The following is a 16,151-nucleotide window of genomic DNA, read 5'->3' as shown; positions in this document are numbered from 1 at the left end:
TATTCAATTTGAGACCAAAGCAAATCTGTCGTCTTTTTGGTAAAAAAATTGCTGCCATTTGCAACAACCTACCTTTGTGAACAAGGCTTTTCCAATGAAAATAAAAACGAAAAACAGAAATCGATTAAACGCCGAAGACTGTATTCAAATTGCTCTTACATCAAAAAGTCCCAATTTTAAAGTAATTATATCAAACATGAAGCAACATCATGTTTCCAAAACCTGAAGGGGGAAAGTTTTCAATTAATTTTTGTTTGTTCCAATTTAAGAATTTTATTTTGTTTGTCTATTACTATTTGTTACTATTTTCATGTAACTTTTTTTTTTATAAATATGTAAATGTAAATTAATTCAATAAATAATGTTTATTTAAAATTTACATTGATTGTTTCATGAATTCAGAATGGGGGGGGGTAATATCGACTTACGCAATAATATTTTGGGGTAATGGTTAAAAAAGTTCCCCGACCGCTGAGAGTCTAAAAACATATAGGCTAGGGGTAATATCGACTTACGCAATAATATTTTGGGGTAATGGTTAAAAAAGTTCCCCGACCGCTGATTTAGATGATCAGTGAATTGTCATTAAAGTTTATATCGACTTAAGCAAATATATTTTGGGGTAATGGTTAAAAAAGTTCCCCGACCGCTGAGAGTCTAAAAACATATAGGCTAGCAGATACTACCAACTCAAAATAAAAGGACTAGTTTTTGCCCTATCCTGTGATCAGGCCCCCTGATCGTAGTTGTCTGTTTTCTGTCGTAGATGTGATGTGTCAGGTGTTAAATGGGAAAATGCTTGTCTAAAAAAAGAAAGAAAAATGCTTTGACAGTTGTTTATGAAAACAGGATCAGAGAGAGCGGCAGCTTCACGGACGATCTGTGCCAGCTGAAGTCGAAGTCGCCGATCAAATCGGTGCTGAAGAAGTTACCCGTCTGCGCATCTCACACCAGCCTCGACGACGTCTACACCGTGATCGACTTCCATCTGAGCACGGAGACGTTGGCTCCTGTGCCTGGGACGACTGTGTTCATCAACTCGAAGGAGGACGTCAGATTCATCTCGAGTTCTTCGCTCTACATCGAAAGCAGCACGACCTTGCCGAAGCAGGCGAATGATACCATCGATATACTGAAACCGGATAAGAGTGAGCGATGAAGGTTCTCTTCCACTCGAAGAGTTACGAGCATGTCAAGCTTAAAAGAACCGTCGGTTTCTTCTACGGTATGCTGCTCGGCTTCATGTTCTACGAGCTGATACTGGTCGATCTGGACTTCACCGAGTTCTCATCGTTCGTCATGGGTTTGATTATCACGCTGATGCTGAGCTTCGGTATCGCTTTCTCCACGCAGATCAGATGCATCTCGATGCTGGCAATGCCCAACTTCGGAGGACAAGCAGGTAGAGGTGTCCTTAAGAGTTTAGTTTTCGCCTATCTCCTATCGGGACCAGTGGAGAACCTCACCATCAACGGAAAAGAAGTGGTCAGAGTCTTCGGCTGCACCACTTCTCTGACCTTCAACTTGACAAAAACCAGATTCGAGTTGATGTTCAAACCGTTCTCCGACGCTCTCCTCCAAATGAAAGCCGACGCGAACGAGATCAAAGACACGATCAGATCCATAAGAGATGTATCGGCTCCGATAGCCGGAGAAATCGAAGGCGAGGAAGAGATGAAGAAGTTGAAGGAGGAAAACGATTATCTGGATAGCACAATGGAAGACAGCAAAAGATCCAAAGAATTGGATGGTAAATACAGAACCGAGGGTGAGAAGAGCGAGGCCAGAAGGTTCGAGGCGAATTACCTGAAGAAGATCGAAATGCGTTGCCAGGATCAGTTCACTAAAGCAAGTAAAAAGTGCAAAGGGATGTTCGGGAAGGGCTACGACGTGTGCTACGACACTGTAACTTGGGTTGCGGCTTGGCTCCTGTGTTGGCCCATGAAGATCACGTTCATCTGCAACATTGCCGAAGCCGTCGGCGGATCCGGAAAATGCGATCCATCCAAGCACATAGATCCCGGTTTCGGTGAAGGTTACGAGTATTTGAAGAAATCGCGAGCGACTCTCTCCGAAAACTTTAAAAACGTCAAACTGCAATACAAGATTGGTAAAATAAAGCAACTGGCAGATCTCAGAGATGCCACCGACACAGCTAAAGCCGTAATCCACGAAGTCGATGGTAAGAAGCAGACTTTAGATACCATCCTGCGCATCTGCAAACGATTGTTAGCTTTCGTCTTTTTGCGCATCATAATCAGTTCGCAGAAATACCACGATCGCTATTTGAGAGATATAGAGTTCGATAATCTGTACATCACCAAATACTTTAAGAAGATCGATGCAAGAAGGAAATTGCAAGAGAAGCACACTCTGCTACCGCTCAAGAAAGTCGAAAGGATGAAGCTGATCGATCCGTGGTCTTCGCGCGTGATCGCAGTGGAGAAGCAGCAGATGTTACCGCAAGTCCTGAAGATGTTCCTCGAAATGGTGACGGCAACGACGATCATCCTTCTGGACCGTCTCTTCTACGAAGCCTTGGATCTGGTGCGGCGACATGCCAAGTTGGACTTCTATCAAGCGGGAAGTCACGATATGCTTCTTCAGGTCAAAGGGACCGGGATGATAGCAAGATTGCTTCGATCTGTGGTACGAGGCTTCAACATCAAGAAACGCATCAAGACAATCAGAAGTAACGCCACCTGCCTTCCGCAACCCAACGTCTTATCAAATTACTACCTCTACAAGATCTACGGAACTTACCTCTTCATCATGTTTTTCATTTTAATCCAAGCATACACTCTTCGTTTACGTCGCCCCATTTGCTCCATCTTCTACAGGAAACGAGAAAAGCGGAGAGTTTTGTTCCTCTACAATCAGACGCTGAAGAGGCGAATAGGATTCTTCAGGTTTTTATTTACTATTTAATTTGTTAGGCAATTCTTTCTAATTGTTTTTGTGTTCGTTTTAGGTACATGAAGAAGAAAGTAAAGAAAATGGCCAGAGAGCAGAGGCTGCAGCAGGATCTGAACGTGTGCGCTGTTTTGAGGATCCGCTTTCCCAAGAGGTGTCGTTGGTTGAGGATCTTCAAGGTGGCAAGGAGGAAGTGCATAATCTGCGGGGAACCGGAACCTAGGAAGATCAGTGGAATTCCCGGTGATTTCGGGAAGTGCAAGACTCCCGGTTGTTACGTGGTGCATTGTCTGGAGTGTTGGAACGATATGGGTAGAGAGTGCTTCGCCTGCGCCGAATCCGATTCAGAGACGGAACACGAGGATTCCGATGAGGACCATCACGATTTCGATTAGTGAGTTATATTTATTTGTAAGTTCAAGATTATATATACTTCAAGAAAGTCATTTCTCTAATTCTCATTCATTAGTAGTAGTTTTAAAGTAATTCCAGTATTTTATAATGAAATGGCAACGTTACTATTATGATACGTTTCTACAATCAATTTTGTGACATTTAAGACGTCAATCATTTTGATTATATAATTTTAATATCTCACTGACAGTTCTGATGTCTAAGATGATGCAAAGGGGAATAATTACTATTATGATACGTTTCTACAATCAATTTTGTGACATTTAAGACGTCAATCATTTTGATTATATAATTTTAATATCTCACTGACAGTTCTGATGTCTAAGATGATGTCAAAGGGAAATGATTACTATTATGATACGTTTCTACAATCAATTTTGTGACATTTAAGACGTCAATTATTTTGATTATATAATTTTAATATCTCACTGACTGTTCTGATGTCTAAGATGATGTCAAAGGGGAATAAGATTGAAACAAAATGTTTGCTTAAAAATTAGAACGTTTCGTTTATTATTCTAGTTTAAATATTATAAAATTAATACTATATGAGTGTATGTTGTGGCTGGGGGAAGAGGAGAAATAATAAATAGCGAGTACATGTGTGTTTGTTGCTTGTTGCGAGGGATGGCGTTGTCTGTTGTTATTGTTGTGATGTTTAGGAGACTGGATTGGAGATCGTTCCCCAGAAGAGCGTAGCTGCTGTCGCCTCATGTCGGATGAAGAACATGAACGGTTTGTTGGCGAGGAAACTCTTCGATCCTCCGTTGTAGTCCATTATACTGGAGGTGACGACTCCCGCCTCCGTGCCCTTCTCGTTGATGGAGAAGGTGATCTGCTGCAGGATATCCGACACGGTCATCCTGTTGAAGCGTGCCGCCTTCGTGAGGACGATCTCGGGAACGTCTTTCGGCTTGAAATTCTCGTACGCTTCGATCTTGTCGTAGATCATATTGACTTGATTGGCGTTGGCGCTCTGGTACTCCTTGTTGGCCTTCTTGAAGGAGGCGTACTTCTGCAGAGGCTCCAGGATGGATAAGCTGGTCGTCATCGAGATCTTGGGGATCTTGACGACTGCGTCCTTGTTCTTCAGATTCTCGACCATCTCGAGAATGAGCGGAGCCGTCGCTTCCTGCGCGAACTTCTTAATATCGTACTCGTTCTTGTGGCCGGGATTCGGAAGGATGAAGTACATTCCCAATTCGCGATTCTTGTACGGCAACACGAGCATCTTGCAGTTCAGCGTTTTACTTTCGGCGTACGGCACTGCTTCCAGGAATCCGGACATGAATTCAACGTTGACGTTCGTCTGGTGGTTCACGAAGAACGTGGCGCGAGAGTTGAGTTCGTCGCTGAAGGGTTGCTCCCATTCGGCGAGGAAGTAAACGGCGTTGCTGAAGATGGCAGCCGTGTGTTTGTTCGGTGGTGTTGGGAGGATGTTTTTGATCAGACCGTTGGTGTGATCCGAAGCCCACTTGTTTATAGTATCCATGGCCTCCTTGGATTTCTCGAAGTTCATGCGCTGAAGATCGGTCTGATACAGTAACCTAATCTCGTGACTGAATTCCGGATACAATTTAACGTTTCTGTTGACGAACAACGCGTTGCTGCTCTCCAAGGTGTGGGCACGGTTGAAGGAGCTCTTCTTCAACTCCCTGACGAGGCTTCCCAGCTGCAGGTGAAGCTTCGTGTAAGGCACGATGTGACTCACATTCTGACCGTCCTTCTTGTGCGTGTTCAGCAAGTAAGTCTGATCTGGTGTCTTCCCCGGCAACGAGATGAGTTCGTGCAGATGGTTGAGGAACTCTCCTTCAGCTCCGAGCATCATCTGACCGATGATCATCGCCGCGCTGATAGGAGACACAATGAAGTTATCCGAGCTGTTCGTCGTCGGTCCTTGGAGCAGAGCCTGCAGCCGCACACCCATCCCGAAGATCGCCTCCAACGCATCGCCGTACTTCGTTTTCAGGTGTTGCGGGATGAACTCCAGCTGATGGCTCGGACACGTCATCAGAATCAATCCGAATAACGGAAGCAGTTTCAAGATACGCATCTGAAAACAGCAAAGAAAAAAAACATACAATATTAGCAATCAATCGAAATATCACTTAACCTAAACAGTTACGTCACTTTGACAATTCAAAATTTGCATCGATTATGTCACAACTTTTAACGTTTAAATTGTCTAATTATTAAAATAAGGAATATCTTGTACGCTGTTAGAATCGTAAAAAATAAACAGCACAAGGTGGAAGACGGATGTAGTGAAACTGCGATTATCAAAGACGTCGTGTCTTATCTTGTGTGTGATGCAAATGTAAACAGAATCGCGAAAATCATCGTCGCATTAGTCGTCTCACGGTCATTCGGTTCAAGGTATTGAACGACGGTTCAAAAGGCCTTCAACCTCCGCAAGAAACAAGTTCATCAGCCTTTCCCTCTCTGAGTTCAGCATTTCCAAATTAGTTTAGTTAATTAAAGCGTCTCAAATTACGTCCGAAACATTTGCAATAATTAATTTTTTTTTCACTTTATTATACTGCGACGTATCGTATTAGTTCGACTTTGCATAAACATTTTAACGCTTTCAATAAACAATTAGTTTCTACGAATTTTATAACTGTTAATTTCTTGTTGCTTTTTTGTACACGAGGAAATCTTATCTAATCTTGCATACGTAAAAATAGATTTGTTTATATTTTTATCCGGAGATTATTAACTTTGTAGATTTCTATAATTTGTAAAAACAATTTTTCTCATTAACATCTATTTTTATGTCTGATCAAGAAAAAAGAAAACAATAAATCTGAAGATATTTCCGTTATCAACAGACCTTCAAATTCAATCAATTTATTATAAATAAATATTGTAAATTGATTAATTTTAATAATTTAAGGATTTTTTTCTCTTACTTCTTCGCACTCTTTAAACACGTAAAAGTTTCATGTTGAATCAAACGCACTTTGGAATATTGCACGATTGCACTTGTTTCTTTCATAAAATTCGCTCCGTTCCGTCGCACGGACTCCGCTCGACTAGAACAATTGACTACATCAACAACAACAATAATAATAATAATAATAGCAACAACTGTTACCATGGCGATATGCATCAGTCGACGCGCGAATAATTGAACGAACACGTAATAACAGCTGTGGAAAGTAAATGGTTAATTAAACAGGTTTTGTCTATGAAACCTTCGTTTATTTGTTAATTGTTCCATGGAAAATGACTAACAGCAATCATCGATTTGGATAGTACCAGAACAAAGAAACGATCAATTTCTGAAGCAATGAATTAGTCTAATCGTGTAAGAAAAAACAAATGCGTAATTGAAAAATCACAGTTTCTTTGACGTTTCAACTGTGTCATCTTTTGAATGACTTATATAATTTGACGTTTAAACTGACTTAATTTAGGTTAGACGACACGATGACAGTTAAAATGGATGGCGTTGTGTGTCATCTTTTGAATGACTTATATAATTTGACGTTTAAACTGACTTAATTTAGGTTAAAATGGATGGCGTTGTGCGCACTTGTTTAATATTACGTCACATTGGCGATGACTTATTGAATCGTGAATACTTCGTAGTTGTTTGAAAACAGTATTGGAAACTGTACTTTTTTTTTTTTAATGATCCATTCAACACGACGCTCGTAAAACCGTTGGATAATACCACTTTTTCTTTCTTTCTTTCCTTCCTTTTGCTCGCGAAAAGTAAAGTACAATTATTGCATTTTCGCTCTTCACGGTTATTATTTCCTACGCACTATACGACCGTGAATCACTTTGTGTAATCGCGATCCGACGCGAATTGCTGATTTCCTAAACTCATTACGAAGCATTTACGCTCTGCAAAACACACACAAAGTGCAAATTCATTCATTCGGAGCTCCACATTATTTTTGTTATATATGAATTTGTTGTTTTGTTTGCTTTAGTCCGTTTGTTTCGCTTTTTGAACTCATCTAAACTTTTCTCTACATCCGATTTTTTGCACAAAATCCGTGCAGAACGCGCGTAATTGGACGTATGCAGACGCTCGAAAAGTTCAGCATAGCCAAACTTCCACTAAATTCAGAAAAAGTTTATTTATTTTTGTTGATAATCATTACAGACACACAACGCAATTTATTGTTAAAACAGCAACAATGTTTTTAATTAAATTTATGAAATAAACGCCAATTTCCAATGAATCCAAAATAACATACCTCGATTAATCTCGTTTTTTTTTATCCTTTGTATTCGTGATTGCGTTGATTCGTTTTCGGTGTGAATTCGGGGTGGTTTAATGGAAATTTGCAATTGAAATCGCGCGTCGAAACGAACATCCTTTCGCTTTTCCGTATGTTTTTTTGAACAGTTCGCGGTTTGTGCAGAGATAGACGGACGGGCCAGACCGTGAATGAATCATCCATCCATAAAACGCGTCTTGTTTTATTTATGAATTTAAGACTTTGTTCGTATGCAAATTGTTTAGTGTTTATCGAAACGGAAAATCGGGGAGTGCCAATTCTTCGCAACAAACAAACAAAAAACGTATTTAAAATTGCACAGTCTACTCTACGCGATGATCGAATAAAAAATGCCATAACCTCAATGATGTGACAATGGCGACTGGATGAAATAGTAACGCTTCTTTTATGACAATCGTAGAAGTTTATTTTCTTAAATGAAATCATCAATACAAAAATTATATTGAAAATGTATATAGTTTGTTATACAAAATGATCAAATCAAAACTGACATAACCTCAATAGAAACGCTTCTTTTATGACAATCGTAGAAATCTGATATCTTAATTGAAATCATTACTACAAAAAGTAATATTGAAATTTGTCATACTTTTTCTACGAGTGGATCAAAACAAAATTGACATAACCTCAATGATGTGACAATGGTGACTGAATGAAAATTGTCATACTTTTTCTACAAGTTGTTCAAATCAAAATTGTCATAACCTCAATGATGTGATAATGGCGACTGGAGGAAATAGTAACGCTTATTTTATGACATTCTTAGAAATATGATTTCTTAACTTAAATCATTAATATTAAAATATTAAAGTAATTAATATTAAAGTGATATTAAAAATTGACATACTTTTTCTACAAGTGTATCAAATCAAAAATGACATAACCTCAATGATGTGACAATGACGACTGGATGAAATAGTAACGCTTCTTTCATGACATTCTTAGAAATCTGATTTCTTAATTGAAATCATTAATACAAAAAGTGATATTGAAAATTGTCATACTTTTTCTACACGATGATCAAATCAAAACTGACATAACCTCAATGGCGACTGGATGAAATAGTAACGCTTCTTTTATGACAATCGTAGAAGTTTATTTTCTTAAATGAAATCATTAATACAAACATTATATTGAAAATAAGTTTGTTATACAAAATGATCAAATCAAAACTGACATAACCTCAATAGAAACGCTTCTTTTATGACAATCGTAGAAATCTGATATCTTAATTGAAATCATTAATACAAAAAGTGATATTGAAAATTGTCATACTTTTTCTACAAGTGGATCAAATCAAAATTGACATTACCTCAATGATGTGATAATGACGACATTATGAAATAGTAACGCTTCTTTTATGACATTCTTAGAAATCATTATTACAAAAAATTATATTGAAAATTGACATACTTTTTCTACACGATGATCAAATCAAAACTGACATAACCTCAATGGTATAAAAATGGCGAGTACATCAAATAGTAACGCTTGTTTTATGACATTATTCGAAATACAAAAATTAGATTTAAAATTAACATACTTTCTTCTACAAGATGATCAATTCAAAACTGACATAACCTCAATGAAGTGACAATGGCGACTGGATGAAATAGTAACGCTTCTTTTATGACATCGTATTTGGAATTTGATTCTTTCGATTGTAACGTTCGGAAAATCGATTACTCAACTCTTCGAATCGTCAGTTAAGACTATGAACTACGATGCTGCATTCGCGTAGTCAATGTTGATTTCTTTATAAAAAACGTGAGTAAGCGGAAATTTTGGCACGAAAAAACTATGAGAAGTTGTGAATGAAAAGAGCGATATTTTGCGGTCAATTTATTCGCGTCTTTCCTGTCTCATGACAATGTCTCATTGATATATATATATATAAAGTTTTGAAAATTTCTAAATTTAGATTTTAAAAATTTATAAGTTTTGTTTTTTGTTCTTTTGATTATCTGAGATTATCTTAGTGAATTTTTGAGTGTATAGAATTTTCTTTGTTGAGTGAAAATATTATGTAATTAGTGATTAAGTGGGGAAAAGGTAAAAGAAGAAAGGAAAGATAATGAAAAAAAAAAAGGTGTAACAGATGAGGCGGTTTACAAAAGCGAACAATAAAACGTTTTGCGGTTAGTTTTTTTTTCTTTGTAATTGCGTTATAATGCACTTGCGGTTAGGATTTATATAGTTAGACTCGTATCGCGTGTAGTCTGCACAGTTCATAAATTCCACATTAAACAAACGTTCTAAAAATGAACATCAATATTCTATAAATAAATAAGTCAATAAATGCACGAAATTATGGAATTAAGGAAAAAAATGGTGTCATTTCTTTATAACCAACAAAATTTGACAGCTTAAATAAATGAACGTAGAATATCATGGAAACAGTTATTTAAACCAAAAGAAATTAAATAACAACGTTCAAATTCATGGCTCACTTAATTATGTATTATTATGGAACATTAAATTTAATTGTTGTAATTATGTAAAGTAATGAGAAAAATTGACGAAAATCATTATTTCCTTTAGAAAATTTCTGTTGGAAGTTTTTTTCTTTTCTTTATATAACTAATGTACATTTGATTGAGAATTAATGATCATAATTATACGTAATCATCGCTGCTGTGTAAGTTCGTATACATGAGTTTGCTTTGTGAATCGATTCTGATTAGGAAATCTCACAACTGTTTCTTTGTTTGGAAATGTGACGACTTGAATGTGAATTTTACTAAAAATCTGTTTGATATTAACTTAAAGATTTGTCTATAGTTGAACTCAAAATTTGATTCGTTACAATCATTGTTTGTTAAATTGAAAAATGGAAGTTATGAATTCGTCCTTCCATTAACGAATGATTAAAAACACTAGTAATCACTTTGAACTTGATGCAGCGAGATAGTTGATCCTAAAGGTTAACTTGAAGACGTTGAACTTGATTAATGGAAAGAAAAACATTCTTATTTAATGTTAACTTTAATTTCTTTGCAAAACATCAACATAATTTCTTTCCCAAATTTATTGTAAGATTGAACTAGATTCTCGAAAATTGTTATCAATTTAGGTGTGAACACTCTTAAGAAAGTTGCTTAAATTAACGATGATTAAGATGACCCGCAAATTCGGTAAACATGACTTTCTACGACTGTGCAAAAAAAAAAAATTGTCAACAAATTTCTACCGAATTGTATAAGAAGGAGTGTTTCGTTCTACTTTCGAAGTTTGTAAACAAACAAATCAAGTTTAAGTAAAAAATTACTGTTTTATTACCTTCGACTGTATCTAGTCAATAGTAGATGTTGATGATGTTGATGAAGATGTGCTCTCTCGGTGTCTGCAAACTTGGATTTCAGGTTGAACAACTTTTCGTAAAACCGCGCACACAGAAACTTCTTGACCTCAACAACTCTTCTCTGCGTTCCGTTCAGTAGAGAAATGCACGAGTGGAGCGAGCCGGGCCCGGTTTTAAGTTGTCCCGTCTGCATCGGACGCGTTTTTATCGCGCGATACGGGAAAACCTACTCGAACGACGTGTGCGAACGTTACTCTATCCGACGAATCTCTCCTCTCTTCCATCAATCGGGGATTCATTTTCTTTCATTCAATTTTTAACAAACCCGGATCACAACGACGATGATGATGATGATAAAGAAAATAGTAAATCCAAACGTTATTTCTTCGTATCGCAAATATCAATCGATTGACTAAAACTTCAGCTTTATCTCTTCTGGTTTTTCTTCCCCGAATACCTGACTCGATGTTAAACCTGTTTCTTTCTTATTTTTTCATTTTATTGAAGATGCCGAAGAATTTGGAGGACATTTTAGAATCGCACGCCAAAATGTTTTCAAAAAAAAAAACTATAATACAACATTCTAATCTTGTTTTTATCATTTGATTATTCGAACGCACAATCAGTGGATTAATCGAGTCATTAAGTAAACATCGATTTCCTTTGCAAACCAAATCAATTATTTCACTTATTATTAACGAAGTTTTTAACTTTACGTTTTATTTAATAACTCAATCACTATACGTTCCAATTAGATCATCGAATATTTAAATTAAAGATCAAATTCTCACCTTTCCAATGAACCCATTGAAAGATTTGTAGTATGTGCGGTTCATCTGTTATGAGCTGTCAAATTTAAAGCTGATTTTGACAAATTGATCATGATCAAAAGTCTTCACGTTTCATTCAATTACTCGTTAACAATATATACTAATTAAAATATCGAAGATGAAATTTAACGACTAAACTATGATCTTTCAAATAAGCTTACTTCGATATTTGTGATATTCACCATTTTAATGACAGCTAAATGTCAAATTATGAAAACTGTAACTTTACGTTTTATTTAATAACTCAACAACTAAACGTTCCAATTAGATGATCGAATATTTAAATTAAAGATCAAATTCCCACCTTTCCAATGAGAACTTTTATTGATTTGTAATGTGCGCGGTTCATCTGTTATGAGCTGTCAAATTTAAAGCTGATTTTGACAAATTGAACAAGATCAAAAGTCTTCACGTTTCATTCAATTACTCGTTAACTATATACACTAATTAGAATATCGAAGATGAATTTTAAAGACAAAACTACGATCTTTCAAATAAGCCTACCATGATATTTGTGATATTCACCATTTTAATGTCAAATTATAAAAACAGTAACTTTACGTTTTATTTAATAACTCAACAACTATACGTTACAATTAGATCATCAAATATTTAAATTAAAGATCAAATTCTCTCCTTTCCAATGAGCCCATTGAAAGATTTGTAGTGTACGCGGTTCATCTGTTATGAGCTGTCAAATTTAAAGCTGATTTTGACAAATTGAACAAGATCAAAAGTCTTCACGTTTCATTCAATTACTCGTTAACTATATACACTAATTAGAATATCGAAAATGCAAATTAACGACAAAACTATGATCTTTCAAATAAGCTTACTTCGATATTTGTGATATTCACCATTTTAATGTTATCTAAATGTCAAATTATAAAAACTGTAACTTTACGTTTTATTTAATAACTCAACAACTAAACGTTTCAATTAAATTATCGAGTATTTAAATTAAAGATAAAATTCTCATCTTTTCAATGAACCCATTGGAAGATATGTAGTGTGCGTGGTTCATCTGTTATGAGCTGTCAAAGTTAAAGCTGATTTTGACAAATTGAACAAGATCAAAAGTCTTCACGTTTCATTCAATTACTCGTTAACAATAAATACTAATTAGAATATCGAAGGTGAAAATTAAAGACAAAACTATGATCTTTCAAATAAGCCTACCACGATATTTGTGATATTCACAATTTTAATGTTATCTAAATGTCAAATTATAAAAACTGTAACTTTACGTTTTATTTAATAACTCAACAACTATACGTTCTAATTAAATTATCGAATATTTAAATTACAGATCAAATTCTCACATTTCCAATGAACTCATTGAAAGATTTGTAGTATGCGTGGTTCATCTGTTATGAGTTTTAAATTTGAAGCTGATTTTGACAAATTGTTACCTAATGTCATTTATTATGACAGTTATTAAGGTTATAATTTGTATTATTATAATGACATTTAGAATATTATTCAATTTTTAATGTTGTTATTTGGTTGTCATAGATACTAATTATGCCATAACATCAATTATTTAGTAATTGAATCCATACGACAATCAAACAATTCGTATTAACAAACCCTTAGCAACTCCATAGCAACTGACATCCCAAATAGTTTTTGTATAGTAATTTGACGTTTTCAAAGCATGAATCTACAAAAAAAAAAAACAAATACTTGTTAAAATTGATCATTCATAAATTTCCTGAAAATCAAATAGAAATAGTCTTATTATCTAGCAGTTCTCGAAACAAATCCGAAAATTCTCCGTAAAATTTTCGTTTTTCTTGGAACAGAAAAAAATGTAATAATTATGTACATGCGAGACCCCGGAAAAATTGAAAACATTCATATGTATTCTTTGAATACGCACGCGGTAGTAGTTTTAATTGCGCGAGGCCGACGATTTAAAATCGCATTACGCAAAATCGTCAAGCGATACGAGCAGAAAGAAAGCCTTGAGATCAAAGAACGCTTTAAAAGAAGAAAAAAAAACATAAATAAATTTAGTTTCTTTCAATCGTAAATTTGATATCTGGACATTTCATTAAACTTTGCCAAAACTTCCTGCATATTTTTTAACTTGTTATTATTGTTAAAACACAGTTTTTTTTAGCAAATTCCCCAAAAAAAGAAAGCGGAGGTGTTTGCTAATTAATTATCAAATCGTGAATTGTCAATTTGCGGTTATTTAATTTATTTGCGGACAAAAATAAATGAACGTCTTTGACACATCTCGATCTGTAAATGTTCGTCATGCTTTTGTTTTTTTTTTTTGGTGTCGTACCTTTTTTGTTTTGTTTCCGCGTCGATGATTAGTCAACTCTTATTTTTACGGTTTTCAGAATCCATTAGGCGTCTTTTATTATTATTAAGTCGCACTTAAGACTCGACTAGAATTCCGAACGTGGGCTCATGACTAAGTATTGTTTTTGTTTTTACTTTTTTTGATATTCACCGCTCGTACCTTATCAATGACTACTCGCCTACTATAAAAATAAAACACAAATCATACTATTCTATATTTTAATTCAATTTCCTGCGTTATCACAAATACGAAATTAATTTAAATGATAACATATTAGTTTCAATGAAAATCGTCAATTATTTTAATTAATGTAATTATTGCTAAATAACTTCTTTTTTTTTGGTGTTGTTATGTATGCAACTTTAAGTTACTAAGGACGTCTTCAGGTTGCTATGAATTTGATTACTGTTGCTAATGTCATTTTTTGTTCGATATAGTTACTTAATAAAGGTTGGTATGATGTTACTAACCAAATGCTGTAATTAATTGTCATCGACTGACAATTATTGAGAGGTCTATGGATTTTATTACATTTGCAAATAGCATTTTCCTTTGATATAGTCACTAAAGGATGGTATGATCTTAGTTACCAATAACTCTCATGTATAATCTTAGTTACCAAATGCTGTCATACATTTTCGACAGTTACTAAGAAGTTGCTATGAATTTGATTACAGTTATTAATGCCACTTGTCTTCGATATAATCACTTACTAAAAGTTGGTATGATGTTATTTACCAAATGCTGTCATTAATTGTCATCGACTATCATTCATTTTCGATACAGGTCTATAAGGATGTTATGATCTTAGTTACGAATAACTGTCATGTATAATCTTAGTTACCAAATGATGTCATAAATTGTCGACAGTTGTTAAAAGGTTGCTATGAATTTGATTACAGTTACTAATTACATTGTCGACAGTTACTAAGAGGTTGCTATCAATTTGATTACAGTTGCTAATACCATTTTTCTTCGATATAATCACTTACTAAAGGTTGGTATGATGTTATTTACCAAATGCTGTCATTATTTGTCATCGACTGTCATTAATTTTCGACAGTTACTGAGAGATCTATGAATTTGATTATATTTGCAAATAGAATTTTTCTTTGATATAGTCACTTACTAAAGGATGGTATGATCTTAACCAAAAACTGTCATGTATAATCTTAGTCACGAAATGATATAATACATTGTCGACAGTTACTAAGACGTTGCTATCAATTTGCTTACAGTTACTAATGCCACTTTTCTTGGATATAATCACTTTTCAAACGTTGGTATGATGTTATTTACCAAATGCTGTCATTAATTGTCATCGATTATCATTCATTTTCGACAAAGGTCTATAAATTTGATTACATTTGCAAATAGCATTTTTCTTTGATATAGTCACCTACTAAAGGATTGTATAATCTTAGTTACCAAAAAACTGTCATGTACAATCTTAGTTACCATTACCATTGTCGATAGTTACTAAGAGGTTGCTAAGAATTTTATTACAGTTACTAATGGCATTTTTCTTCGATATAATCACTTTCCAAACGTTGGTATGATGTTATTTACCAAATGATGTCATTAATTTTCATCGACTATCATTCATTTTTGACAGTTATTGAGAGGTATATGAATTTGATTACATTTGCAATTAGCATTTTTCTTTGATATAGTCACCTAATAAAGGATTGTATGATCTTAGTTACCAAAAAACTGTCATGTACAATCTTAGTTACCATTACCATTGTCGATAGTTACTAAGAGGTTGCTAAGAATTTTATTACAGTTACTAATGGCATTTTTCTTCGATATAATCACTTTCCAAACGTTGGTATGATGTTATTTACCAAATGATGTCATTAATTGTCACCGACTATCATTCATTTCGACACAGGTCCATAAGGATGTTATGATCTTAGTTACCAAATGCTGTCAAACATTGTCGATAGTTACTAAGAGGTTGCTATCAATTTGATTACTGGTGCTAATGCCATTTTTTTCTTCGATATAGTGACTTACTAAAGGTTGGTATGATGTTATTTACCAAATGTTGTCATTAATTTTCATCAACTGTCATTCATTTTTGACAGTTATTGAGAGGTATATGAATTTGATTA

At 34.8% G+C, this 16,151-nt stretch overlaps 2 protein-coding genes across 3 annotated transcripts; one reads left to right on the top strand and one right to left on the bottom strand.

Moving 5' to 3' along the window:
* The first annotated feature begins 1,155 nt into the window (after nucleotides 1-1,155).
* Nucleotides 1,156-3,308, top strand: LOC108560756 (DC-STAMP domain-containing protein 1). The gene is made up of 2 exons (XM_017918438.1): nucleotides 1,156-2,909; nucleotides 2,972-3,308. The coding sequence occupies exons 1-2, from the start codon at nucleotides 1,156-1,158 to the stop codon at nucleotides 3,306-3,308; spliced, it is 2,091 nt and encodes a 696-aa protein (XP_017773927.1).
* Nucleotides 3,309-3,811: 503 nt separating this feature from the next.
* Nucleotides 3,812-11,141, bottom strand: LOC108560769 (leukocyte elastase inhibitor-like). 2 transcript variants are annotated; one of them, XM_017918453.1, is made up of 2 exons: nucleotides 10,866-11,141; nucleotides 3,812-5,380 (listed from the first exon to the last, which is right to left on the bottom strand). In XM_017918453.1, the coding sequence occupies exon 2, from the start codon at nucleotides 5,378-5,380 to the stop codon at nucleotides 3,986-3,988; it is 1,395 nt and encodes a 464-aa protein (XP_017773942.1). In that variant the 5' UTR covers nucleotides 10,866-11,141; the 3' UTR covers nucleotides 3,812-3,985. The 2 variants fall into 2 exon arrangements, with proteins under 2 accessions (XP_017773942.1, XP_017773943.1); XM_017918454.1 differs by lacking the exon at nucleotides 10,866-11,141 and adding an exon at nucleotides 6,240-6,367.
* Between the last annotated feature and the right edge of the window lie 5,010 nt (nucleotides 11,142-16,151).

This window comes from Nicrophorus vespilloides, unplaced genomic scaffold, assembly GCF_001412225.1.
Source record: "Nicrophorus vespilloides isolate i.1.1-1 unplaced genomic scaffold, Nicve_v1.0, whole genome shotgun sequence".
Lineage (NCBI taxonomy): Eukaryota > Metazoa > Arthropoda > Insecta > Coleoptera > Silphidae > Nicrophorus > Nicrophorus vespilloides.
The sequence above is the reverse complement of the archived record's forward strand: the minus strand, read 5'-3'. Positions and strand labels throughout refer to the sequence as shown.

Excerpts from the sequence above, each read along its gene's own strand:
- LOC108560769 (XM_017918453.1), bottom strand. The coding sequence starts at position 5,380 with ATGCGTATCTTGAAACTGCTTCCGTTATTCGGATTGATTCTGATGACG.
- LOC108560756 (XM_017918438.1), top strand. The coding sequence starts at position 1,156 with ATGAAGGTTCTCTTCCACTCGAAGAGTTACGAGCATGTCAAGCTTAAA. Across the intron at positions 2,910-2,971 it reads AGGCGAATAGGATTCTTCAG|GTACATGAAGAAGAAAGTAA; the intron begins GTTTTTATTTAC and ends TGTTCGTTTTAG.